General features: G+C 37.6%; 1 protein-coding gene across 1 annotated transcript in view; it reads left to right on the forward strand.

The window, feature by feature from the left end:
- Window positions 1–26,114, forward strand: part of LOC140170806 (ADAMTS-like protein 1) — a 311,693-nt gene that overhangs the window by 140,699 nt on the left and 144,880 nt on the right. The window contains 1 exon segment of the mRNA XM_072194025.1: window positions 20,267–20,419. Within this exon segment, the coding sequence (XP_072050126.1) occupies window positions 20,267–20,419 (153 nt within the window).

Raw genomic sequence — 26,114 nt, forward strand, 5'->3', positions numbered from 1 at the left:
AAAATTGGCATTTTGTACCGTATCCTGTATGCATGGTATGTTAGGCAAAAATTACTATTTTTGAAAGCGTCAACTTAATACTAAAACACAAAAATACAAAACAAATCTTATGTTCCTAATAACATTAAACTACATTCTTTCAGATGCAAAAGACTAGAAATTCATATCTGGTGTACACCTAAAGTTATTAGGGGTCAAAATTTGCCGACTTTAAGTGCCATTTGTGGCTGAACCACTTTAGGGGTGGCCTAAAATTCTGTAGGGGTCTAGAAATTTCTCTTTTTTTTAATTGCTCATAGACATTGGCATATGGTTCATCCATTCTGAACATAATTAGGACCTATAAGTGCACTGTGACATTATCATGGGTCCTTCAAAATCAAGATAATTTGATTGAACAGTACGAAGTGCTGATTTTGACCCCTCTGAAATCCCAACGAAATTCAAATCTATCTTTTTTTGGCATTAGGTATTTCAGACACAGCCAGTGAGTGACCACATTCAAAAGAGGATCACAACTGATTCAATTAAGAAGAAAGTGCCCCCAAAGAGAGCACTTTGTCATTTGGACCCCTTAAATTCACAATTTTGGTCGAGGTCGCCAAACTTTGATTGCCCGCCAATCGCAAACGAAATGGAATTTGAATTTTTTTCTTGTGACCTCACCTAGGGATCCATGAAAGGTACCCCTGAGCCAAAGGAGAGCAAAATCCAAGAGGGTGGGTGTACACTAAATCTGTTTCGACATGGACTGACCCATTTATGTTTTTTCTTGTCAGAAAAGTTATTCACTTATTCACTCAAGAATGTCCATATCATAACCCAAGATACAGATGTTATGGTCCTTGCTCTTCGAAGACTCATGGTTCTTGGTCTTCAGACAACCATACTTATGGGAAGAGGTGACAACAGAAGGAAAATCTTGCTGAAACCAATACATATCCGTCTTGGGACATCAAAAGCAGCAGCGCTTCCGGGATTTCATTGTTTAACAGGATGCAACACATGTGGACATATCAGAGGTATAGGCAAGAAGGCTGCTTTCAAGGTCTTCACTGAAGCAACACCTGAAGAACTCACAGCACTGAGTCAACTTGGTGATGCAGAAATGCCTTCTCAAAGTGTTGTTTCAGACTGTGAGAGGTTTTTGTGCAGGCTCATGGGCACAAAAAACGACCTACAGGCCAACACAGCTGAAAAACTGAGACGGAAACGCTTCAAGAGCCAAACAGGGGGATTGATAAAATCCCTCCAACTTCTGTGCGTGGCATCAACACATTCTGCGGGTGCATATGCAGAATGTTTGGAGTCAAGACCTTGTGGTACATCCAAATATTCCAGACCCATCCAAGCTAGGATGGTCGAGTGATGCAGATAACATTCCAGTACCTATCCTGTCAGACATTGCAATAGCTCCCGAGTATGTTGTCGAGCTTGTTAGGTGCGGATGTGGAATAAGCAAATGCTCCAGAAGATGTTCCTGCAGACGACACTATCTGAGCTGACTTGTACAGACGCATGTGCTTGTGGAGCAGATGAAGAGTGTACCAATACAGCTCTGTGCACCAAACTGAGCAACTTGAAAATACTGATAACATAGATGATGAGTATTGATGACAACTAGGCATTTAGATGCCTCAAGGTCAACTCTATCATAAATGTCTAAAGTTGAATTACAATATATTTCAACTTTTAAAAACATGATTTTCTGCATTTCATTGCATAAATGCTGAACAATTAATCATAGCCAATTTCAAACACTTTGGCGGCCATTTTGAAAGGTGAAATGCACCTATATTCTCCTTAAACAATGTCGTTGCACTACTTTAAGATGTTTAGAATCATTTTAATATCCATATCTGACAGAAATGAGATGCATGTATTTTACTCTCGATGATAGTAATTGCCAAAAGCGGTATGCCATATTTTAATAAAAGGCGGCCATTTTGGATTTAGAGGCCATCTTGGATTGGAGAAAATGGACCAAATTACGTTTTTAGTTCTCAGTGGATTCTCAGAAACATACGTAGCGAAAATAATCAGGAAAAAGGAAAGAAATCAATGTCCTTATAGCTGGCAGACCATTTTAGACAAATTGGCGGCCATTTTGGATTTGGAAGCCATCTTGGATTCTAGAAAATTATCCTAATCATGTTCTTATGGATTTTGACAATCAAAAGTATAAATAATCATTAAGAAAAATATGACTTTGTGCGCTTTCGGAACAAATACGGCTTAAAAAAGGCTAAAAATAGTGGCCATTTTGAATTTCAAAATGGCCGCCAAGACACATTCAAAACAAATGGAACCAACTCAGGTTTCGTTCGTAGGGGTATTCAGAAGCTAAAAGCATTGGTTCCACTAGTGTAGCAAATTTTGCACTGGGTTACGTAACACCATGTACTACATATTGTAACATTTAAAAGAAAAAGATCAGTAGGCCTACTTCACATGTGCAAAAAACGTCCAAGTAAAACAGGAACAAAATATGCTCATCCCCTGACCCCTTCTGCCACCATTGTAAAATGAACAGAAAACTTTCCTAACAGTTGTTACTGATAACATTTGAACAAATTATTTGGATAAGAATAACCAAATTAGAATTGGACTGAAATTACATATTTTAGGTCTATTGCTGATGACTTGTCACATTGTTGATAATTGCCAAATCATACCATTTTATGTTGTTTTGCATCTTTATGAGTGTACCATAGACAACTGAGATTAGTCTATGAAATAATGGAAGTCACATAATTTGTAGTCAATTTGATTTGTGCAAAGTTGCTAACAAGATAAGCTTTCTGAGAAATTGTCTTTTAAAAACATCAGAGACTAATTGAGACAGTCTAATTACCGTAAAAGTGGTAATTTTTGCGCGATTAAATTTTCCCACAGTATATCATGTCAATTTTGTTTGCTTGTTTACTTTTCTAATTTCAAATTCTCCTTTTAGACTCACTCCAAAGTAAAGAAAGATATGCATCGGGCTGTCCGTTTAAATCCCAGCTCCCCATATGGAAATCTTAAAACTATGTTTTACAGGGCGAGTGTAAATTCAAATGAACTCAGGCAGCTCCATTTGAATTTCATACACCCTCTGAGAAAGATTTGCCCTGAATCTTCCTCTGAGGGAGGGTGAGTTTCAAACAGAGCTGGTTAATGTGCTAATGTCATTTGAAATTTGGACATTAAATGGATTATATATAAAAATTCCCTTTAAAAGGGAAGGCCAGCGTCAATGCAGAAGAGGTCTTGTAAATAGTTTGGGTCACCGTGAAAGGCATTTTTTAGGATCACGCTTACATCCATGTTACATGACAGTTCACCAAACCATCAATGGTGAGAACATGCACACTGAAACAGCAAAACACATTAACTCCTATAACTCCTGTCAACTCTTTAATTCATTACTCCAAATTGTTCTGTATTTTTGTCTTTACTGCTTTTTACCCATGCTTATTATAAAATCAAGAAATACACTGCAGTTGTTAGTTAATTCGCTATGTTAACTCAACTTACATGCACATTTTATTTTAAAATAATTTTATATTATTTCGAAATGTATAGTTTACTATAAAGTAGATAGTGGCAAGCACATGTTAAAGGACTGATCATTCACTACAATCTTCACTTTTAAACTGTATTTTTTTAATGTGTTGATTGTTAGTCCGAAACTCCTGCAAAGCTATGGACATGGCATCTTACCTACTCCATTCTGTAGTCTGCATTGTGTGTTTTCTCAGTCTTCAATCAAATAAAAAAGATAGAAATTGGCCTCACTTTAGTTATGTGTCATTTTACAGTATTTATCATTTATAAAGTAAGACAATAATTTATTTATTTTCTATAAGTGCATGTCAAAATATGGGATATATTGTTCAATATTATAGCTAGACACTAAAAACTTTATTTTCAATCAGATTTTTCCGTTGAAAAGACAAAACTGATGTTAAAGATAGCAATAATATCATCAATAACATTTTGAGTCAATTTTATCCATAAAACGATAGAGGATAGGATAGATAATTACTTTGACTTCAATGTGGTCCATATAATGAAGATTTTGATTCCACAACATTATTAGATCTGTTATCAACATATCAATTATGCACTCACAGGCAACCAAACATCAGTAGTCCACTGATATGACCTCGTGATCATTCCCCCGCTTTGACCATGTCATTTTTTTGATATGCTAATTGCTGAACAAGTTTATGTTTATTTGTGTAGGCCTAACCTATGATAACTTTTTAAGTCATTATATCTGAAGAGCGTCGTGTAGGCAATACTCAATCGTTTTTCGGTCGTTGAAACGGCAAAACATACTTTCTTTTCCTTGCAAATCGAATTAGCAGACATCAAAAACATTTCCACCACGAGAAGTAAAAAAAATAATTCATACCAATAGAAGAAGGCTATAATCTTAGCTAATCTTTAGTGTACACAAACCCCATCTCAGAATTAGGTACCAGCGCCCTATGCGCTGGCGAAAAATTGTCCACAAGTTTTAAGAGTGCAAAAGGAACAACAATATATGTGCCACGAAAGTTTTTGCTTCATGTTAAAATGACTGGAGGTACTGGACATGAGGCTGGTGAAAAAGGAAGACCATTATAGAATTAGCAGATTACATCCACAAAGTTAAAAGTCATAATCTTGTTAGCGGAAATTTAACAAGGTGTCCGCTAGGCTGGTCAAACGCCATTTAGCAATCTTGTTTATTTCAACTTAAGAGCTGTAGATATAAAATATATTTAGAATGACTGGGAGAATGACTAACTCACCAATGCCAATTCTAATAACATTAAGCATAATAAAATAATTATCAACATTCATTCAATTTTGTGTAAATCTTCAAGTGCAATTTATTTCAAAATTCTTAAAATGCTTTAAAAAAAGTTTGGCTGCCTACGCTTTTGGCGTTAATAAGGGAAGGGTTAATCGGGTGGCTATAGATCCAATAAATGATTTGATTGAATTACAAATGAGATTTAGTTTTGCCACCTTAGTGTCTATAAGACCCATTAGGATAATTTGAAGTCCCCACCTGATGTAAACATTGATGAATTGATTGGCTGCTTCAGGTTTGCTTGCTCTGCCTACACAATAAGTCAACATTGATCTTTACCAGTATAATCAAACATGGAGTAAGGTTCTCCTCCTTCTCTCACACATTCATATATGACATTTTGGTACAATCAAACTAGTCAGTGCCTCCCTCCAATTTTTAGGTCAAATTGTCTTAATTTTTACTTTTCCTGAAAATTTCAAATTTTGGGTACAGTGAGGCAAAATTGGGCTATTTTCTGAAAAAAGGACCCATCCATATACCCATATACCAAAATTGGGCTAGAAAAGTGTCATTGGTATACCAAAAGGCTGAAAATGCTACCCAAGTTTGTGGTATGTCCCTGTATGGTCATTTGTACTGAGCATTTCTTGACATGTTGTTGTATGAAGATGTTCTCTGCGCATGCACGATTCAATTGCTTTATGATTGTTCGTAATTATGCTGTATATGTGAGATATTTAAGGTATTTTAGATATATTGTAGGAAATTTAGGCCGCCTACCTCTGTAGACATTATTATATAGTGTACATTTAGATCAAAAGTTTTTGTGTAGTTAATGTAGGCCTAAAGTGGCCGATTTTACTAATGCGCATGGGGGCTTTAATTACTATTCACTATTTAAGTAAGGTGGCCTTTATGCTACATTTTCTTACATACCACATTATGTTGCCCACAAGTTCCTGCAAATACATGACAGTATTACACTATTCACTGTAGATTCATTATAAATGGTGTAGGCAAATTATAGCCTACCCACCTTTCTTATACTAACAGCAGTTTTATTGAATGTTCATCAGCAACATGCCCTAGTTCTTCAAGACCTCCAGTTCAACATGATTATGCCATTTCTTTAAAACCCACTCATTTCATGAAATTGGGTCAAATGTGATTTGAGTTGCTTTGAAGCAATGATTATGTTGGAAAACATTTGATGCATTTTGACAGCATTAACGCCACAAACATTAAAGCCATAATAATGTGATTTGCTCCACAGCAATGCCCTCATTTTTTCTCAAATTTCTACTTTTTCATAATCATAATGTAATCAGAGAAAACTAACATTTTGTGGAAATCTATTGTTTATTGAAATCGCACATTTTTGCTTTACCCTAACACCCTTTGTATAGGATTTGGTCATAGGCACCCTGTATGCGTTATTGCATTGCCCACCCCTGGGCCCACCTTTGCCATCTAAAGGGGAGGCACCTGGTTTTATAGGGTTCAGGGCAGTTAGGGTCAGTGCTGAAATACCATCAAACTTCCAAGCCCAGGTTTCCATAGTTTCAAATGCCTTTCAAAAGGTCTTGTAACAGACTAGTAGTGCAAGTGCAACATAACTGCTCTATCAATTTATTTCTATTGGGGAGGGAAATGAAATTACAGCAAAATTTATTAGGTAAAATTGATGCACATAGATCATCTAATAGACTATCATCAGTACTAAGTGGGTTGCAATGATTGGAAACCATCACAAAGGTGTTCACAATAGGTGTGTCCACACACAGGGCTATTAATAGCAATGGGGTTTTGGAGTAAAAACTTGAGGAAATCCCAAAAGGTTGTCCCCAAATTTATCAATATCTGCAAGTGATCCCCAAATGCTAACAATGTGCGAACACACCATTTTGCGATTCTGGAGTGCTGAATTGGGGATACCCCCCCAAATGAAGGTTTTATGCTTTTTTTGGTCAAAAAAAAAAGATCTAAATTTTGAAGAAAAAAAATACACTTTTTCAAATTCCACCCTAGTCCACTTTTTCTAAATCAGGCCCCCCCCCCAAAAAAAATCCTGGTTATGGACCTGGAATATGGTTTAATATGGTCACAGTTTCCAGGATCTGTGATTTGGTGCACCACTTAAGAGAAGTCATACTCAGCTTTGGGTAATTCCATTTCATCAGGCAATGAAGATTACAGTCTTTGATGGAGTTGTGTGATAGGAATCACAATCCCTGCGTGTACTTATCCTTGAGGATTCTGTGACCATGTGAACACATCTAGTAAAAGTGCTCTTCTTACTGGGTGTGGGTAGGGTTTCATGACAGTTACTTCAACAATTCCAGCAGCATTGAGTGTCTAAATTGTTTGACAAATTGACGCTACTTGGGATTCATTAGGAGAAATATCTTGCAATAGAATGTAAATGTATTAGAAAAGTGAGATGATTCACATGTCAATAAAACATGACAGGCTCATAGATAGAGAATGTGGATATTTATTGGCTAACTGTCTGACTAGAATGAGCTTGCTAAATATTGCCAGACACTGTCAAATGTGGAAAATTAGGTTGAAATGCAGTTAAGGCCCATACACACTCCAAATACTTGATCATTGGAAACATACAATCGTCATGGGCTAATGAACAATATGAAATTCTTGCCTTGCCCTTTATACTATAATTGAAGACTGAATTAAAAAGACTAGTTTGTTTCTGACATCAGGGAAAAGGTGCGACGCGTTTGTGGTTGCTGACCTGCGCAGTACAACATTTTTGGTCTGGTTGGCAGGACGTCATAGGCAAACTAGTCTTTTTAATTCGGTCTTCAATTATAGTATCAAGGGCAAGGCAAGATTTCAAATTGATTGGAAAATTGTGTCCTTTTTTTTTTCCCACTAAGTTAATGCTTGTGCAACCATGCAGTCAATGCATTAATGTAGCCATGGAATTTACATTAGATAGATTGTCCTGCGATTGTCTACAAATATTTTGATGGGATTTAGGCGGGGATTTAGGTGAAGGCAGGTTGATTGCTAGTTGAACTGTGATTGAATTTTAAAAGGCCAAGTTTAAATTGGATTGTCTAGAGCACAGTGTTGTATTTTCATTAGGCTAACTGTATTGCCCTTACATGAAAATGTTGGATAGGATCATGTGGTCAGGTTCTTTCCCTCTTTGCATACCAAGTCAAATATTTACACCTAAACAAAATAAAGAAACACATTTCAGTACAAATTTGGATTTGTTTACTTTCTACTATTTACAGTGTTATCTTCTACAATTCAAGGCCACCTCTTTCGTTCAAAATATAGTCCTTACCAGTATTTGTGTGAAAATGTGACAAATTTTCATTATTCACTACATTATCTTTTTTAAAGACATTTCTTGTTTAAACTGAAAAAGAGAGATTGGCTGTATTGTGTATTCAGATTGGACTCACATTTGATGAAATTTTTATAAACTTCTTTTATAAAACAAAATGCTGACCCATGCTTTTGCATTATTGGGATTTAGACATATTTGGTATATTTAAAAACACTATGAAAAAGAAAATTTAGTTACAGTAATTTTGACACCACATTTGTTACATTTTGCTGGATATTTTGAAAACACAACAATTGTACATGACGAAATGTGACTTAATCTTTGTAAATTACTATTAAACAGGTCAAAGGGGCGTCATTATATCATCTAACGTTATTTGCTAAACAATGAAACAGAGCCTGAAATCTCCGATTATACAGTAATTGCTGAAGACAATCCTTGCAATGTCATAAAATAGACAATAAAAGCTGATTTCTTTGTATCCTAAAGTTTACAATGATAACATAGTTTAATGTAATTGATTGTTTTTAAATGAGCATTCCAAGGCAAGCTTGGAGACATCCTTATTTGATGGGAGCCAATGTGACTGCAGAGGTGCCAAACTCTGGTGCCAACCTGTTGAACTGCATGCTTCCAACAAGATCACAGGAGATGCAAGTGTTATCATGGTTATCAGGCCTGTAGCAAGGTGTGCGGGTGTGATGCGTTTTCCAGAGTAAAAATGTCCAAGAAGGACCAAGTCAGAAGGAAAATATTAAACACTTTTTGTTTGGGGGGGGGGGGTCCCCCCATAAAATTCTTAGCTTGAGGCCTTAGTGTTACGGTATTTTCATCTCAATTGGTTTTGCTAGATTAGCTGGAAGAGGGGGAAAATAGCAGAGAAACAGAATGTGCTTCAGCTTTAGTGTGGAATAATATCATCAGTTGATAATGTCTGTCAATATATCAACCTCAATTTGCCCCCCCACCCCCACCCCACCCTAATTTTTGTCTTCTCTCCACCAGTTTGGAGTTTGGACCCACCACTTTTAAGGCAAACCCCCAAAATTGCAAAAAATGTGTGTAAGTTCATATGTGCAGGTAATAAACAAAAAGTAGAAAGATTGAAATATTCCACTTTGTGCAAAATTAGTTGATTTTGACCCCACTCCCTCTCCCAAAATAATTGGTTTCTATGGAACAGGACATATTCCACAAGTGTCTATGCATATAAACATCCCTGGAACATTTTGTTTTGTGGCATGCAGACTTCATTTGACATAATGTAGCAATTATCCACTCAGTTCAGTAGGTTTTAATTTCCTCTCTTGTTGGGGCGCCCTCTACGGAGGCGTCCCACAATATTGGCATGTACTTGTGAGTAGCTTCTAATTTCAGTCTTACTAGATTTACTCCATAATTGTTGTGCTATTTTGCTAAAATTATGCCCTTGCTCAGAAATAAATCCACAATATGCTTGGATTTTATTTTATTATTGTTTTCTGTTATGCACAGGATAAAATGGTGTGCGTATATTCTTTGTTTAAAAGACAAAATTAATGGATTTGTAAAAACACCAAATAAATCGAGACCTTTGACCTTTGTAACCACTTTGACCTTTGTAACCAGTTTACCGCCTCTTAGAACCCGATGAGCGGTGACCAACACTTTGGATTACAATAGCCTAATCTGAATGGCATAGTCCAATAAGCTCAAATAAACAATCATAGTGCAAAATTTGACCTAACTTGCAGAGTATGAGTTTTTGTACCCAAAGTTTCAAAGTCAGGCATCTTATCAAGATCAAGATAGTGATAGTGACATAACAATTAACACGCTTATCTTACCAAGGTCTTATCTATCTGCATGGGGTAATTGGAAATTATGGTGTAGCCTATTTGTTTTAAGGATGAAACAACTGGCTCCTTTTGCATGAAAATTAGAACAAATTACTATACAAGCTGTATCAAAAAGTTTGGTACCCAGCAGTTTTGATAGTAATTGAAAAGCCTGGTTCTTCCAAATGCAATATCGGGTCCCCCTTAAAATGATAAAATGATCAGACCATAAATCTTTTGTGACTGTTTATGACATTAATCAACAAATTATGCGGATCCTAGATGTGTCGAGGATGTTATGTTTATGAACAAAAACGCGTTACGTTTGTATTTTCAACATTGTTAATCATTGCTACGTGTATGTTAACAAATGAAAGTTCTGTAATTATTTTAATTCTTCAATGCTAAGTTAGTAAGTATTCTTTTGGATATCATCAAATTGTAAATCTCTAGTCAGATTTTCAGTGTGTTAACAACTATGTATCAAAGATGTTACGTTCATGTACAAAACATTAACGTTCTTATCTTGTAAACATTGTATACCCATATAGCTACTTTTGAAGAATGAATGTTCTGTAATTGTCTTTTATCCTTCATCTCTATTAGATTTTCAGTGTATTAGCAAGTAGATGATGTATATGTATCACAGACGTTATGATGTATATGTATCACAGACGTTATACATTCATAAAAACTTTTCTTTTGGTCAACATAGGGGTAGATCCTCTTCTATACTATCCATCATATACCCCCCTGCATAACTAAATTCAACAATATTCAATATCCAAAGCAATATCATCACTACAATATGCCCCAAAATTGAACTCCCCACCCCACATAATCGCAAATTGACACGACAGCTTCATTCCAATTCAATTTATTTCATCCAAAAGCGGTCCTGTGATACACCTTCCCCAATCAGACACATTTGTCTTGCATTTGATCATCTTCTACTCTTCCCTAGAAAAAATCATTATGATACCAAACCCCCGGGACCAAATCTAAACACCATGCCATGGAATTCACCATATCACGTCCAAGCTCACATAATTTGGGCGCCCCATTCCTTTTTTAAAGGAATTTTTATTTATAATGGTGAAGGTGGCAACCTGAGTGCCAAGTGCTAATTTCCCATGCAGCATAGGGACAAGGTTCCCAAACTCATGATTTTGTAGCCCAATTGGACAACTTTTAAACTTTTTCCATGACTTTGACAATTTCCTTCCTCATAGAACCAAAAATTGGATGACTTTTCGACATTGACGCCTCAGTAGTTTAGTGTCTCATAGAAACCAATGGTTAGGCCTATATGGGAAAATTGAATGACTTTTCAATGATTTAACTGTATACGGCATGATTTGGGCTGAACATTATTGGCAACCCTGATAGGGAGGTGAGTCGGGAGGTCAGTCCATATGATGATAGATGAGGGTTCCCCTGATAGCCACCTCCCCAGGCCAGCTGCAGACCCTTTCTTCTTTTGACTGTGACCACTCCTGCATCCTCAGTCTTATTGCAGGTGTTTTTTATCTGCTTTTGAACTTTAAGGTCCAGTATCTGTGGGTCCAGCAAATTTGAGAACCAGAAGGTAAGGTTCAAAATAAAGCCCTTTTTATACCTGTTTAATTAGGGACTGTGCACTGATTTTTCAAATGGTATGCCAAAAATTGCTTACCTCCCTTGACCTGCCATAAAATTGCCCCCCCCCCCCTTTTTGGCTTGCAAAATAATTCTTGCACCCCCACCCCCAATTTTATCTTCTCCCCAGGGATCATTACACAGGAGTTTCCCAGAGTAGTTGCATTTAGAGGTGTGACACACCAAGGGAAACTTGGAGGTGTAACTCACTCAAACCTAGATATTAGGGGGTTTTGTTGAGCCTCCAAGTGCACTTAAAAGAAAGTTGGAATTTTCATCCACCTAGCACCTCAAACCCCAAGATATTGAAAGGTATTGTTGAGCCTCCAAGAGCACTTAGAGGGAGGTTTGTGCTGTGCGAACATATTTGGGTTGTTTCATTGAGAGCCTGAGTGATTGGTCAATTCCTATTTCTACACCCCCAAGCACATGTCAGCCAATCCAGTGATGGCTTGGGGTTTTAAGCTTGCAAAACCACTGACACAACTTAGTACATAGACCATCTGTTCCAGTCTATGCTTGGAGTAACTTAGTATGTCACTTCTACACTTGGAAGTTCTAAAACCTTGAGGGTTCATTGTCCTTGTCTGAACATGGGTAGTAACTTTGGGGTTGTCAATAACCATGTAAAGATAGGAGGAACTCTACAAGTAGTAATTTTCTATGTAGCAATGGGTAGAGTGACTTAGAATTTCACTTCTTCATTTGGAAATTCTAAACCCTTGAGGGTTCGTAGTGTCCGTCTGAATATGTCTAATAACTCTAGGTTTGTCAATAATTGTGTAAAGATAAAAGGAACTCTACTGGTGCCAAGTAGTAATTTCCCATGTAGCATTTGCTGGTCACATGTTACCCCTCTTGTACTGGTTCCTTCCCCCTTCTATAGCACTTGTTACCCCCAGTGACTACATTTTTGACAGTACTCAGGAAACAAACCATTTTGCAAAGTCTGAAGATCAGTTAGGAGGATATCTGAACGTGTATGGTGTAAATTACTTGCTTAATCTTGTGGCGATGGTTGAAGCTGCAGTCAACTGGTTGTAATATTGTTGTTGGTAATACTTGTAAAAAATAATAGAAATAATAGAAAATTGACCTACAAAAGATAAATGTTGATCAAACTTAAATGAGCTGCATGATAAATAAGTCTTAGGGCCTCGGTGGCCATTCAAGTGTAACAATGTACACATGCATGACCAAATAATCATGCGAAAAAGGGTGTTTTATTTTATGTGTGGAAAAAGGGGGAAAACACTTTTTTTATTTCACTCTTCGTATCTGCTGCGGGATTCCCTGTAATAATTTCGCTGGTGCTCTGTTACTTCTTTTGGGTGCCAATGCCAAAGAATCCATCAAATCCTGAAGATACCAGGCTCCTCCAGAATTTCGACATCATTCCACCAATGCGATATGTGTGTCACTCATATTAATTATGGCCATGCATCATACAGCGTGTTTCTACTGAGCAGACGGTTGCGGGTTAATTTGAGTGAATTCGAGGTGATGCGAGAAATACGCGGTAACGGCCCCAGCAGAAACAGATCGGGTGAAGGTTAATGCGCGGTAATGCGAGTGAATCCGTCAACCACCTATTGAGGTGGTTAATAGTGGTTAATACGTGGTAACGTGCGCAGTAGAAACAGTACGGGTGACGATTTTGCGGGTGACACCGGAAGTTAGCCTATCACAATACAGTGTGAGCATTCAAAATTTCACCTTGAAAGGTCACAAAAACTATTTGCTGGACTTCCGCCTTCCCCACTAAATATGTGGGTAATGAATTGTTACCCTGCATTAACAGCGCAGTAGAAACGACCCAGTGAATGCGAGAGGATTGAAATGCGGGTGAAGGTGAATTCGCGGTAATGCGAGGTGCTCAGTATAAACACGTTGATAGCCAGGATCGTAGCATTCACATCCTATAGTTGAGACTGTATACAATACATACAAAATCATGCATGTGAACGGTTTATTCGATGACAGTTGACACAAAAAATATGAAGATATCAAAACAGTGTCAATACATCTCTCCAATATTGAAAAAGTGTTAACTTTGTATTGACCACCCTGTAATTTGTGTGTGCAAAATAAAAATGGCACATTCAAGATCTTGTTTTGAATGCAACCGGGCAAGGTGGGCTGAGATGAGAGTTGCGTTCTAGGAAAAGTACAGCATCTTAGAGTGGAGTCAGTCTCACTGACGTGATTACTCTGGGGTATTACCTGGGTACTTACATGGGGATGGGGTAACATGGTAGGGGCAACGGTAATCCATGTACAAGGGGGTAAACCATTCTGAGTAAATCCAAAAATCCCTTGAAAATTCACATCTATATGCCATAATCTATTTTGATGTGTGAAGAAATAATGTACCAAAATGAACATGACATTTTTATTTGCTAACTTTTGCACACCTCAGTGATTGTGACATTTTATTTGTGGGAGGAAATGTTAAAACTGTCACTATTTTTGCATTAAGTTGAATGTTCCAATTTGAAGTTGATATACATGTAAGTTCAGGCCCATAACCAGGATTTGGGGGGGTGCAGCAGGCTCTAGAGGGGTCTTTTGTGAAAGTTTTCTGCAAAAACTGGGCAATTTCAAAGTTTTTTTTTTACCAAAAAATGAGACCTTTATGATTTTGTTCTTCAAAAAGGACTGATTTATAGGAAAAAAGTGGCCTTTTTTGGAGGGGGTGCATTGCACACGCACCCCTGACTACGGCTTTGCATGAGTTAGTTTTTGCTCAGAACTCAGTCAAAAGTGATAACAGAAAGTGACCAAATTACAATTGCAGTTTTATGACATCTGCTTTTGCTTGGCAAACTTGAGTAATAACTTCATAATTTGAGCTGTGTGCAATTTTTTATATTGAGGGGGGGAAAAGCAAAAAGGTGTCACAATAAAGATCAGTAACTTGATGCAAAGATGACCCTTGGTAGTCCAGACAAAAAAGAATCCAATTTGATGAAATACTGGCAGAAATTGGCACCATGGTTCTCCAAGTTCTCCAACAAAACAATGCATTAATGCAGAAAGATCATCTAAGGCCATGGAAGTAATTAATAAATGTAATGATTATAACTACCCTGGGTGTAATTATAACTGCCCTGGGAAATGCAAATTAGCTCAGATGATGAATGGTAAGGGGGATGGACTTACAATGGTTAAAGTTCAATGCTGAAATGGCAATGAACTTCCCCAGCTTAACTTAGTACTGAGTCTGAGATGACATTCAACCTGTACTAGTAGCTTATGAACAGTAAACATTCTCACTTGTAATGGCACAGTTCAGTAATGTACATGTGTCAATATAGTAGGCTTCACCTCAGGTTGTGGAGTGAGTTTTGATAGAGACTGTTCATCATTGTTGTTGTATTGGTGTAAAAGAACTTTGTATTTGGAGATGATCATGATGATGTAAGGTACAGGCATTTGTGATATTGTTAATGCACCTTCCAGTTGTAACTCTGGCCCCTGGGTACCCTGGCAACTACCGGTTATAGCTGGGGACAAGAGCAGGGATCTTTAATACCAGGAACTTCAATAGGACTTTGGTAAATTTGCTGTGGTATCACTGTATGGGGCACAGTGTCATCGACCCTATATCTTCATGGCAGGAATCGCCATGGTAGGTTAAATCCACAGCCACGATTAGCCATTTGGTTCAAACCTTTAAAGCTCTTTTAAACTAATAATTAGTCGAGGGACATAACTAAGGCTACTCACAATAGCCGGGTAATCGATCTTGGTTGTGCGTGATTAAGCTTGTATACCCCATTGAGGTCAATGGTCATCGACTTTTATACTGCCTACAGTGAGTGCAGCTGTACTACACGCTGCACGCTGTAGTCCATAACAGGACCAACGCAATATAAAATGGTCAAATTTTGAGTTCAAAGCGCACGGCCAATTTTCAAAGCGCATTCTAGCGACTATCATATCTGTTCAACACGTATTTCCAAGTTTATGAGACCAAATCTGGTTTCTTGAGAAAAAAATCATGACGGGAGATATTCATCATTTTCTAACCCGGTATCAGAAGATTTTCGTCTGATATCAAAATCGTGCATAGCAATTCACGTGTATCGATCCCGTGTATTCATTTTAGTGTCCCTTCTGCACCAAATAATTATTAGCCAGGCGGTGTCGGTGTGTGGGGGAAGGACTTGGTCAGGAACTCGCCATTCAAAGATGCCCAATCCTGCTTGGAAGTAGATGGACATCAACTTCGGAAAGTTGTGGTATGGGGGCCATGACTCACCATTCGAAGATGCCCTGCCCTCCGCTTAAGTTGACACGGCCTATTATAGGATTTGCCAAATTTGAAAACAATCCCTGCCCAGGTCCCCATAATCGCCAGGGTAAGGTTTTGCCCCAATAATTTCATACAACTTACAATTTTTGGCAATCTCATAAACTACCCATATCAGGTAAGCTTACAGTAACTGTAGTGTATAGGCCTACAGGTTTACTCAGTGCTTGCATCACATGACAGATGGTATATTACAAAATTGTCAAATTTTGTTCACTTGTTTTAAAACAATTTTGGCCACAGACATACGAAGTGTGAAAATGGGCTATTCCAGAAAAGTGCACATTCCCTATGGTGGAGTAAAGTTCTAATAAAAGAAATGTCTGGATTTCCAGCTTTTCACTTAAAAACTACTGGAATTTCAGTTGCCAATGTTACTGGAAAAAGTTTGAAAATGCATAACAAAATTAGCATTTTCGGTTGTGAACTGATTTTTACTGGATTTTTTTTTGTTTTTAGACATTTTGAAAGTCTGCATTTGCAGCAATCATAACCGGTCAAAAATTTCGGATATCCAAACTCTGTAGGTGGTGTGCATCTATTTCCTGGAATAGCCTAACGAAGAATTTATTATGCAAATTAAAGCATGAAAATAATGCAACATTAATGTTCACTTTAACCATAATTTCTATTTTAATTTGGAATTGTGACTGGTCTAGAAGAATGAAGGTTTTTAATTGATAATTGGTGACTGATTTTTTAAAATTTTCTAACAAAACTACCAAGAGTGAGAAATTTTTAACTGTGAAATGAACTGAAAGCTCATGGGTACAGGTCTTTAATAATCTGATAATCTGTGAAACTTGTAATAAAACCTTCTAATCATTGTCAAGTAGCATTGTTGAGGAAATAGCTTGTCTGAAGTGATTTCCCTATACTCAAGTGATTGGCTTTGAGTCAGTGAGCATTGCTTTCAGTGTTACTGAACCTGATCGCTGTAGGTATATGAGGGGTGTAGGAAATCGGCCCTTCAGTGCTTGATTTCACTCTCTTTGCTCTAACTGAACCAAACATCAAAAAAGCTCAAAAATCATCTGCAAGCGCAGGTATCCTATGTGATGCAATTGCGTCATCTTGGGAACATGTGCATGGAAAGCTTAGCCGGCCCAAGTAGATCCCCACATGGCAAGCAATCCCTGAGCGAGTGTCTGGTACTTGAGGAGTTTGTGGTTCAAACACCATTTCTCTTCTCCTTCTTTCATTATTCTTTTCTTCTTTCCTTCCCTTCACCAAAAAGCACCTGGTGTGTTATGCCCCCTCCCTCACGAAAAAATGTACACTGAATAATATATATATTAACTCTCTTCACACGGGTGTCGACTGCAGACGACACGTTTCAAACAAATTTTAAAAATTTCAGAAATGTAAATTTTCATGACCATATTTGGGTTCAGCATGAAAAATGCATTAAAATGAGTACAAACAAGCCTAGTATTGGTTCAATAGTTCTTAAGATAGCTCTTGCCGATTTGAGAAAATATTTCAAAACTTTGAACTTTTTCCGTTGAAGCGAAGGACTAGCACGCAGAGCATTAAAATGCGGTTGTTTAAATCCTTTACACAAGAATCAACTTCAGATAGCGTGGGTTGTAGAGTGCAGTGTTGTTAGTGACCATGGTCAATTTGATGTTTCTGGTCAAGTTTGAGTCATTTTCACTGACCCTATATATGGGGGGAAATTCGCCTGCCCACAGACCATCCTACTATACTTGTGCATGTATATGTCCAGTTTGCATTTTACATTTGCAGTTTAACCCTAAACTGATCCTGGGAAACTGATGGGAAACTAATTTGCAGCAGAAATAAAACCTAGCTCACTATGGTATGATCTAAGATTTGAACAGAAGACGGGTGGTCTGCCCATGACCATGGTCAAAATGTCATATTCTGAATTCCACCCCCCCATTTCTGCTCTTTGGTTATCAGTTTTTGATATGATTTTACAGTATAAAGCAATATAAGTTTAGGATTTTGGGTTGCGATTGGGGGAAGGTACTAGGTATTACCGAAGATGTCCTTTGAAAAGCATATGCCTCTAAATGAGTTTTTTTTGTTGTTGATGGTTAGAGACAAAAAGACAGATACCCTCCACAAAAACATATTGCAATAGATTGGTCTTATAATAATACATGTTTGTACATCCACCTGTATCAGTGATGATAGTTGCTCAAACTCCAAAAATAATGTTTTTGTGGAGGGTGTCTGCTTTTCGTCTCTAAGTTCACCAAAAACACTAATTTAGAGGTATACTTGTAGATGGAATTCTTCAGCATTTGAGCAGGGAGACCTAGAGTAGATCTCCCATTGATGCTGATTGGCTGCCTAACAATCTACCTACATAATAGACAACAACATTAAGCACCGCCCACTTGGCAAGCATTGACAGCATGTGGCATTTAAACACAATTTAGACTTTTATTTGAACCTTTTTATATTTTTGTATTATTGATATTAAACACCTATTTCTTTATGCTTTCATATAATCTGGTATGAAAGCCAAAATAGTGATAATTTAGGAGCACTTTTCGCTACTTTGTATTCCAGAAAAGTAGATTGACTCTGAGCCTCTCCTTTGGTATTCAAACGGTAAACATTCTCATTTTCTGCCATTTTACAATTGCATGCTGAGCAATGGGCAGATCAATATTCCAAAAATGGTGCAAACATTTCAAAATGTCAAAATTTGAAATGGTCTTGATGGTTTTTGAATCTGCAGGAGAATGCATTCAAATAAGTACAAACATGCTTTGTATTAAGTCAGGATCTGCTGACATTTTGCTGAATGGCGAAACATTACATAGGCCTATGTAAGCAATAGCATTTGTGTTAATGATATGCATGCTAGCCATAAGCTTCAACATAGAAAGTTCAAGTTTTTGAGTTAATTTTGTTCAAATATCAAGAGCTATCTTAAGAACTGCTGAACAAATACAGGGCTTGTTTGTACTCATTTTAATGTATTTTTCATGCTGATTCCAAATATGGTCATGAATATTTACAATTCTGAAATTTTTTTATTAAAAAAAATTGAAACTTATCGTCTGCAGTAAACAGCCGCATATGGAGAGAGTTAATCATGTTAAAATTGTGCGCATTTAGGTACATTATGCAACATACTAACTGAAGTATGCTGTAGGCCTACCGCAGATCTCTTACAGATCTATATACATCTCCGACACAATGATGTAAAACGTTGGCATTTAGTGAGCTACACAGGTGGCCTAGTTTACCTGTGGGTATCCCTTTCAATATGACTGAATGTTTATTATGTTTTCTACTATGTATTTATGTAATAAACTACTTGGGTCTTTATCGTAGCTGTTGGTCGTGGCTTAAGGAACGAGGCATACGTGTGAGGAATATACCCCTTGAGCATTGCACCTGTAAGACTTACGGTATATCCCTAAGAAGTTTCTCTGAATTGGATTGCGTGGTACAATATGCTCATAATAATTAGTACTGATTATATGTTATTTTGTAAGCTGAAACCTTTGCTATGAAATGTTAGGAACGTTAATTCATCTCTTTGTGATAAAAGAAATGCTATTATTATTTAGAGTTTTTTAAATGAAAAATTTGAGAATGAGAGTTTATTTAATTTTAAGGTGGTACTGAATAGAGAGATGATTAATTTGATCAAATTATTTGTCTTTTGCACAGAATTCACAGCAGTAGCATTTTCCAGAGGGGGGCAAAGGGGGGTGCAAACTTGAAAAAAAAAAAAAAAATGGGGTAAAAGTACACACACAAAACCAGCTCATTTGGAAAACAAGAACTGTCTTTAAAAAGACAACGCCATAATGGGATAAAAACAGTTTGAAGATGATAAATTTGCTGTTGATTTCTGGTTGATTGTTTATGCACAATGCATCACTCATTGGAGAGTTTTTGGACTTGGAGCCTTGTGTGCATCAGTCTGTGGCTCAATTTTTATCAAAAATAAAACCATTTTTGGTTAAGGTGTGAAATGTAATCTTGAAGGAAATTTCCTAAGAATTTTCGAAGAAAAAAAGGTCTTCGCTAATGGGGGAAATTGGTTTAAGAATACTGGCCATTGTCAGTTTTATTTTCACTTCAACACTCATCTTTTATCTGATGATGTGATGTCAAAACTTGTCTTGAAGCCATAAATGCTTGGCACACACTGTGACGCTATAGGTATGGTCATTCATATCATAATGCCCTCATAGCAATGTTTGGAAGGCTGTCAATCTAAAAATTTGTTTCCACTTCAGGGCAAATTACTAAATGGTTGCAGAATTCTGCAGTATTCAATTACTTGGTTTATTTACATGATTTGATACCAATTATTGTGTTAAAGAAATATCATGAAGTAATCTGAATAAGTCTAATCTTTTTTTAATACTTTCTTTTAATTACAGATACTAGCAGAAAGTACTTATGTCTGGTCCGATTGGGAGCCATGGATCACATGCTCAAGAACGTGTGGAGGAGGGGTATCATACAAGCTAAGAGGTTGCTTACGTGGGCAATGTATAGGACCAGCTATTCAATATAGAACATGTAATACACAGGTAAGAAAATGATTACTATGTATAAGGGCATTTATAAAGACCTGCAAACGAGTATATCCTATTCCTTCAAATACCCGGAAAACCAAAGACACCCCCGCAACCCTGCGCGTTTGTTTGTACCATAGGTTATCATAGATTACGTAAAATGCACTTGTAGCATTTGTTGGCCGGTTTAGGGATAGGTCTGGGTTGGTTTGTAAAATGTCAAGTGGGTGCATGGTTTTGGAGCATAGCATCGGCCAGGAGCATAGTGTAGCCAGAACTTTTTCAGAGGGGGAAGGGGGAAATTGACGAAAGCTGTTAAACATTGACTAAAAATTTGAACAAAGGCCTAAAAATCTTAAATATCAGGTCGGCCAGCATCTCACAGGGTGCAAGGGGGAAATACTTCTCACTTTAGGGGGAGCTTCTTCCCTTTGCCCCCTTGGTTAAAGTCGTATGTAGGTCCTTGCTTGCAGGTCTATACAAGTAAGACCTGAAAATTATCAAATTGATTTTTACAAAAAGCAAAAAACAAAGGTATTAAAGCTATGCTCTGTCACATTGCAAAATTTTACACACCTTGTGAAAAAAAGTATAAATCTTTGACAAAGTGTTGTAGGTGTCATTTATTTTTAGTGTCACAATGTGACGTCCATCCTGTGACTTCTCTATGAGCTCCCAAGGCAATATTTCATATTCTTTACGATGTCACAAATGCATACAGGCGTGGCAGGGAGGAAAAGGCTGGGGGCACTCAACAATGCCTATTTTCTTGATTGGAGCTCTCTTTGATTAAAGCTTACTGTAAGTTCAGTGCAGGAGAGACCCTCCATACAGGCCCACCAAAGCTGTTGATTAGCTCCTACTAAGAAAGTTTTAGATGTTAGAATACATTTCCATATTATTTTTGCCTTCACTTGCAGCAAATGCTTGCAGTACATGCAACTCCTGCCCATTCTACTATTGAAATGACCATGCAATAAATTGTATAGATATGCCATCTTATGAAGTAGATACTTCCACGAAGGAAGTGCTTCTGAAATAAGTTGATATAGCCTGGAGGTCTAGCATGATGTCAATGCAAGACTAGGTAGGTGTAGTGTCCTGCAAATGTGTCAACCAGGGTATTAATAAATAGCTTGATGAGTAGAGACCCAGGCAACCTGTGTCCTCATGGGGTCAGTATCCATAGGATTGGGTTCATGTTTAGTGGTGACCTTGCAAGTGGACTGATAGTGGTATTCACTAGGATCCACAACATGCTCATCTATCAAGGCACAGTTCTTTAACCCTAATACATTTGTACATTCATTGAATGACCTTTGAAAATTTGGGTACAAAAACTCATACTCTGCACCTTGAGGTCAAATTTTGCACTATGATTGTTTAATTGAGGTCATTGGAACTATGTCATCGGGATGAGGCCATTGTGGTCCATAGCAAGTGGACTGATAGTGGTACATGTACTGGTGGCCTATCTGTCTATAAACAGATGTCCTCACATTAAGGTTGGTCTGAACCCTGGAATTATGGAAACTTTCGGGCCTCATAACTTCTAAATTGTTGGTCTAAAGTATATAAAAGTATACATATTTAGAATGGCAAAGACTAGATAAGTTCATCTGTGAGGTCAAATTTGGGCCAAAATGGCACTTTTGGCCCAAAATCCCAAAAATAACGGTTTTTGGCCCACTTCTTTTTGGTGCACCGTAACAAAAAAATTCTTGGACCAAAAGTTTTTTGAAACTAATTTTTAAAAACTAGATCAAAATATCTAGGACCCGTTTTTTCATTTTTTGAATTTTGACCAATTTCACCAAAAATATTTGAAATTTGTGCCAAAATCGGCATTTGAAAAATCAGCATTTTTTGACCATTTTTGGCGCAAATTTCTCAAAGTTAGTCGAAATTAAAAAAAATTAAAAAACGGGTCCCAGATATTTTGATCTAGTTTTAAAATTAGTTTCAAAAAAATTTTGGCCAAGAATTTTTTTGTTACGGTGCACAAAAAGAAGTGGGCCAAAAACCATTATTTTAGATTTTGAGCCAAAAGTGCCATTTTGGCCCAAATTTGACCTCTCAGATGAACTTATCAAGTCTTTGCCATTCTAAATATGTTTACTTTTATATACTTTAGACCAACAATTTAGAAGTTATGAGGTCCGAAAGTTTCCATAATTCCAGGGTTCAGACCAACCTTAAGGTCAGGATCCATATAATAACATGTCAAGTGTTTAGTATTGGCCTTGCTAATTAGGTCACAGACCATATAAAATGGTGATAATGGATCTCTCATGTGCTAATCTATGTGGGTCACCTGTAAACAGGTGTCTCATGTCCTTATAAGGTCATGAGGCTACTTAGCTGTACTTTTGCATGCTAGTATAGACATGATACATGTATGATGAAACCATAGAAACCAGAGACAGAGGAACATCTGCAGGACTGCCAGATCCATCCATGGCCAGATTGGTAGCCTGTTAAAATTAAGTAGATCATGGTTCTCAAAGGCCGCCTAGGGCCAATTGTGGTCATCCTTTGAACAGAATAGCAAAGCAAGGTGTATTTTGCCAATCTATGATTTTGCGCTCAAACACAGATCTTTGAATAAGTTTGGCCCTCCATGGCCCCTGAGCCTAATTGAGATCCCCAGACACTGCCAGATCAGGGACTTGTAAAATCTCTCACAATTCCCAGCCCTGATGTAGAGGAGCTAAAGGCAGATCAGCATACAGGATTTTTAAAATAGCGAGCAAGAAGGAATTTCACCTTGCTATTTCTGTATCATGATCATCCACTCTTTTCCTTGTCATCATTTCCTTTTTATTTCTTTATTTACTCAATAATGACTCAGAGTGAAGCTACCTATAATGCTTCAACCAAACAGAGCATTGCGAGACACAAATATTTATACATTGGCCCAGGGCCGTAGCAAGGTCGAAAAATGTGGGGCGGCTATCACAAATATGGGGCGGCCAAATTACAAATCTATGCCCATATTGAAATAAAGATACAAAGAAAAACATAACAAATTTCTCAAAAAGTGGGGCAGCCATAGCATCCCCGGCCGCCCCGTTTTCTACGGCCCTGCATTGGCCACTAGTATCATCAGGCACAGTGAGGGAGTGGGCAGTCAAGGATAGGTGACAGGGCAGGCTGGCAGTAGCAAGCGGGCAGCCAGGGAGGCCATGGCTACCAAACTTTTAGAGAAATTTCTTAAGTTTTTCTCTATAGCTTGATTACAATATTTGTATTTTGGACACTCCACATTTTTCAATCTTGCTACAACCCTGATAGTTGAGATTGCTGGACCACCATTTACGAGCTTGGGTGCAGGGTTGCCAAAACATATCAGCCCGAATCGGGGGTCAAATAATCCAAAAGTCACCCAATTTTTCTCTTTACTTTTGGTTTCTATGGAGCAGGAAGCAAATAGTGAAAAGTCACCCAATTGTTTTCTCAATCATTAGTTTCTATGGGACAGGAAATTGTCAGAAGTTTTGGGGAAAATCTTCAAAAGTCACCCAATTGGGCTACCAAATCGTGGGAGTTTGGCAACCCTGCTTGGGTGGTGTCATGGTAGATAATCGGCCCGTGATTGGGAGATGGGGGTTCAATTTGCGCCGAGTCCTGATTTTTTTTTTGCTCCACCATTTATTATAACATCATTTTGCCTGAGCTTCAATAAGTATTTATTTACTCCAATGAGAGACAACCCACCTTGTTCATTGGACACCCTTAGCCTTGTATTATATCGGGTGTCCTCGATCTTGAACCACAAACTCCTAGTAGGGTGACAACAAACCCCCTGGTTTATGTCACATGAAATCATACTACTACTTGGTATGCCAGCAATAGAATCATATGCGAAAATTAAAGGAAATCCTCGGATTTACCACTGAGGTGGAAATAGTTAAAGATTGTTATGAAATGATCCACATGGGAGGTGGGATCCAGTATGACTATTGGATGTAAGTTAGGGTGGGAAAAAATTAGGTTGTTCCTATAAAGTTGAGAAATTGAACAAAATTGTAGCTAATTTGCCTAACCTTCCTCAGAGACCTGCAAAAGGGATGCAGCATACTTGTTTCATATATGACCCATATTCCATAAACATATTTCGCAACCCACTGCCTAATAATGTTACTTTCTGAAATTTCTCAGGAATGTACCAGGCAAAATTTCCAATAGGGGCACAGAATTTCCCAGTCCTACTGATGACCGGCCGCTGCCAAAATAACTTTACCATGATAAATGGAGGTGCAGCTTGTGAAAAATTGCAATTTTAATGCTAAAATTTAATACCATCTGTCATCTAAGGCATTCGACTATGGTGCAAGAGGTTGCGGGTTCGAACCCTGGCGATGGTAAAGTACACTCTCAAGTAAAAATTGAGGTTTGTTCAATTAACAAATCTTGCAATAAAGGTATTTCTTGACATTGTCGACTCGTGTTGCACTGAATAGCAAATCAGTGCAGGGAAGAAATACATTGTGGTCTTCTCTGGTGGAAAGTGATATTACAAAGACTTGCCTTACTTCTTGGAAAATTGAAAATGGATAATACAAGATGATCTACCTATGCATGCTTTTCTGATCACCTGAATGGTCAACATGGTCAAGGATAGCCGCACTAGAACTTGAATAAACAGATGAAATATAACAGAATATTGACATCGACAGGAAAGGTTGATCTGGATTGATCCTCTTTGAATGACATCTTTATTTTTGTTACTATTTCCTTCACAGCAGAGAAAGTTGTGTGATCAAGAAGGAAGTTACCGACCGACCAACCTGACTTTGGAGCTTAAAGGGCAATACAAACTTTTCTTTTTTAAGCCCATATTTTGAGCACCAAAGATTAGTATTTGTTAAAAATTTGTCTATATATTTTGGGCACCAACATTACATATTGTTCTTAAATATAAAGTTTGTAACATCAGCTCCTTAGTTTGGCAATGGCAATCTGCAATCCTGGACAAAATTGTTGGCTCAGACAATCTCTGACAAAATTGATGGAACATTTTGACATGGGTACTTCAACTCGGACAAAATTGTCATGCACCCACCAGAGTTACCCCCTTGGTGGGGTAGGGAGATGGTGGTAGTAGTTGGAAAGGGTTCAAGTCCGATGTTTACTCCACTTTGCGATCGCAATTTCGCAGGCCGCAAAGAAATTTGAGCTGAAATTTTATGACTGATTTTAGGCTTCTTCTCTTCGCGGAGAGTTGGATTTGGTTCAACTTTTGGGGGTAGGCCAGCAAAGTTTCTATAAGAAATCACAGGGCGGGCAACAATTCTTCACAATTCTCGGCAATATTTTCATGAAGTATAGGCCTACATGAAAGCCTTCGCACGAAGCTGCGAATTAATTTTTTCATCACAGCTTCTCGCGAAGTGGAGTATACATCAAACTTTAGACTTCACACCAAAGAATGTGAAAGTGTATCAAATGTTAAAGTATCCAATAATATAAAGGGAAATACGTTCAAAAAGTCCTACTTTTACGCAGGTGTTCCAACTACTTTACTGGCTTGCATATAAAACAGTAAATGCACTGCAAGTCACTCTTGTAGTTACTCATGCTTAATTATCCCGATAACATAGTGCATCAGGACAGCTATAATCCAAAAGAATACAGTCTTGAGACCCATGCCTAGAGGTTGGGTTTAAATCGGGATAAAAATCTTTGAGACATATTGAGACTTTTGAGC

Source organism: Amphiura filiformis, chromosome 15 (assembly GCF_039555335.1).
Source record: "Amphiura filiformis chromosome 15, Afil_fr2py, whole genome shotgun sequence".
In the NCBI taxonomy this organism is placed as follows: domain Eukaryota; kingdom Metazoa; phylum Echinodermata; class Ophiuroidea; order Amphilepidida; family Amphiuridae; genus Amphiura; species Amphiura filiformis.